We start from the raw sequence: 3,864 nt of genomic DNA on the forward strand, positions 1-3,864 counted from the left end.
AGACAAAAGATCAATAGAGTAGAGGTAGGTAACAAGAGAGAGAGAAGGTGAGGAAAGGAGAAGTACTGAGGATTGAATTAGAGCAAATTATATTTCATAATTGTATAATTGTGTCAAAATGATTTCTAATGTTATGTATAATTAAAGTCATATAACTAGAAGAAAGAAAGAAAAAAAGAAACATGTAGCTGGGCATGGTGGTACACACCTGTAATCCCAGTAGCTTGGAAGAGAGGCTGAGGCAGGAGCATTACAAATTCAAGGCCAGCCTCACCAACATAGAAAGGCTCTAAGCAACTTGGTAAAACCCTGTCTTAAAATAAAACATATAAAATGCTGGGGATGTGGCTCAGTGGCAAAGCACCCGGGGTTCAACTCCCACACCATTCCCCCCACCAAAAAAAAAAAAAAAGAAAAAAGAAAAAAAAAGAAAGAAAGAAAGAAAGAAAGAAAGAAAGAAAAAGACAAAGAAAATAAATATGTAGCACATATTTCCAGAAGAATGTCACTACTAGCCATCAATCTGGAAATTACTATTTGAAAACAATACTCAGATAACATTATTACACTTTATTCAATTTTCCTTAGGTTTTTTTAGAGGAAACTTGGTGTACTTATTAGTCTACTTCTTCACAGATACCAGAAGTTGAGAAATTCATAGAAAATTGCTGGGCATGCCAGTGATTTTGGAAAATGCACAATTCTACATGCTCCATCTGTATGTGTATGTGTGGTTACAACAGATGTATTATCTTACACAGCTAAGGAATTTACCATCTCCTGAAAATCAAAAACAGGCACATTTTAGATATAATTATTTTCTTCTTTCCACTTGCACCTGCTTATTTATTTATATGTTGTGGGACTTGGTGTCCTTAAAATCTGAAAGGATCCTCATGACACAGTCTCGTATCTGCTTAGTTTTCACCCCATAGACCACAGGGTTCATGGTGGGAGGCAAAAGCAGATAAATATTGGCCACGATGATGTGACAAGATGGAGGAATTGTGTGCCCCCCAAAGCGATGGGAAAAGAAGGAGAAGAAAGCAGGACTGTAGGAGAAGACGATGGCACAGATGTGGGCAGTGCAGGTGCTGAAGGCCTTTTGCCGAGCATCTGCTGAGGAGAGGCTGACCACGGCTCGGAGGATCATGGTGTAGGAGACTGTGATGCACAGGATGTCAAAGCCTCCGATAAGGAGGGCTACCATTAAACCATAGATGGCATTGACCTTGACATTGCCACAGGATAATTTGGCTACAGACATGTGGTCACAGTATGTATGAGGGATGACATTGCCTCTGCAGTAGGGAAGGCGCTTGGTGAGGAAAGTGAAAGGAGTAATGAGCAACACCCCTCTTAGGAAGGTGGCGAGCCCAACCTTTCCAATGACATCATTGGTGAGGACGGCTGAGTAGCGCAGAGGGTAGCAGATGGCCACATAGCGGTCCAGGGCCATAAGCATGAGCACCCCAGACTCCATCCCCGTGAAGGTATGGATGAAGAACATCTGGACCAGGCATTCATCAAATCCAATTTCCTTGAGGTGAAACCAGAAGATGCAGAGGGCTTTAGGGATTGTGCTGGAGCACATGACAAGGTCAGTTAGAGAAAGCATAGCCAAGAAGTAGTACATGGGTCTGTGCAGGGAGTCCTCATAGCGGATGAGGTAGAGGAGTCCACAATTCCCAACCACAGCCACAACATACATGGAGCAGAATGGGAAGGAAATCCAGATGTGCATGTCCTCCAGGCCTGGGATCCCATTAAGAATGAACGAAGCTGGGGTTACATATGTTTTATTCAGGGTCAGCATGATCAAACTAATATGGTCACTAAACAGCTTAAAGTTACATGACTTTTCCTAAAGTAGGAAAAAAAAAAGAGAGAGAAAGAGGGAAAGCATAGGTTAAGGTTACTGTTTTCCCCCATCCCTACTTTTTAAAAAATTACATAGAACCTTTTCATGATCAGACAATCAAATTTTTCTGAGTGCCAAGGTACAGCTTTGTTCGCTTGTTATTTGCTCTTAATTCATTGATTTATTCAATAAGTTCTTATCAAGCAATCTAAGTGTTTATCAGAGAAACTGTACATCAATTACTTTAAGTGGCAGATTCACACATTCATAATTTATAATCAAGTATAATAAGGAATTTTTGTTAGAATACCTTATTTAACTGTTAATAATTTCACACTCACTATGAATGTGATCTTAAAGAAGAATACTTTGATCACCTCACTGATGAGCCAACAAACACAAAATTAAAAACATTTTTAAAATTCTTAATTAACGACTCATGACAGGCATGGTGGTGTGTACCAGTAATTCTAGCAACTCAGAAAGGCAGGAGGATCAAAGGCTTGGGGCCAAACTCTGCAATTTATTGAGGCTCTAAGCAACTTAGTGAGACCATGTCTCAAAATAAAATATAAAAAGGGCTAGGGAGAAAAATCAATAAATCGTATAGAATCAAACTAAAAATCTTCTTCACAGCAAAGGTAATAATGAAGAATGTAAAGAAAGCCTACAGAATGTGAGAATATATGTGCCACCTGCACCTAAGATAGAACATTAATCTCCAGGCTATGTTAACACACACACACACACACACACAAAATCCGAAATAACCAAATCCAATAATGGGCAAAGGAATTGAAGAGACACTTCACAGAAGAAGAAATATGATTGTTCAACAAATATATGAAAAGTGTTCAACATCTCTAGCAATTAGAGAAAAGCAAATCAAAACTACATCTCACTCCAGTCAGAATGGCAATTTTTAAGAATACAAGCAACAATAAATATTGGTGAGAATGTGTTTGTTGGGGAATACACTCTACATTGCTCGTGGGACTGCAAATTGGTGCAACCACTCTGGAAAGCAGTATTACTCAGAAAACTTGGAATAAAACCACCATTTGACCCAGTTATCCCACTCTGAGTTTTGGACCGTAAAGACTTAAAATCAAGATACTAGAGTGACACGGCCATGCTGATGTTTACAGCAGCTCAATTCACAATAGCTAAACAATGGAACCAACCTAGGAGCCCTTCAAGAGATGAATGGATAAAGAAAATGTGATACATATACACAATGGCATATATTACTTAGTCATAAAGAAAAATGAAATTATGGCATTTGCCCATAAATGGATGGAATAGGAGAATATCACACTAAGTAAAATAAGCCAAACCCAAAAAACCAAAGCCGAAATGTTTTCTCTGATATGTGGACGCTAACTCACAAAAAGAGAGGAGGTAGGGAAGAATAGAAGTCCTTTAGATAGAACAAGAGGAATGAAGGGACAGGAGTGGGTTGGGAATTGAAGGATAGTAGAATGAATCATTCATTACTATCCTATGTTCATATATGATTACACGACTAATGAAAGAAATGTACATCATGTACAACTAGAAGAATGAGAAATTACACTCCATATACATATAATATGTCAAAATACATTCTACTGTTATGTATAACTAATAATAAAAATATATTAAAACAAAAGACAAATTATTAATATCTAAAAATATTTGCAATTTACACTATGCACTTCTAAATATTCACAAGATAAATGAAAAAATAAAATATTTAATTATTGATTTAAATAAAATAAAACAAAATTTATCAGGAATTTTATATGCAGTTAAAGCTTCTCTCTCAAGAAAGCTTGTTCCCTTAAATATCTTATATTAGAAAATTAAAAAATAAAAAGGCTTGGGATGTTGCTCAGTGGTTAAATACCCCTAGGTCATTCAATCCCTAGTACCAAAGTACAATTAAAATTGATGACTGAGATTTACTGTTGGTTACCAAGCACTGTTCAAAGCATTTTGGAATCATTATATGACTTTCATAT

General features: G+C 37.1%; 1 protein-coding gene across 1 annotated transcript; it reads right to left on the minus strand.

Annotated features, from left to right (window-relative positions):
* Positions 1–850: 850 nt before the first annotated feature.
* Positions 851–1,816, minus strand: LOC308642037 (olfactory receptor 52N4-like; the record flags this gene model as incomplete). Its single annotated transcript, XM_081280637.1, has 1 exon — positions 851–1,816. One exon carries the CDS (start codon positions 1,814–1,816, stop codon positions 851–853), a length of 966 nt encoding a protein of 321 aa, XP_081136763.1.
* Between the last annotated feature and the right edge of the window lie 2,048 nt (positions 1,817–3,864).

The sequence above is a fragment of the Spermophilus citellus genome (genome assembly GCF_964194105.1).
Source record: "Spermophilus citellus genome assembly, chromosome: 2".
Lineage (NCBI taxonomy): Eukaryota > Metazoa > Chordata > Mammalia > Rodentia > Sciuridae > Spermophilus > Spermophilus citellus.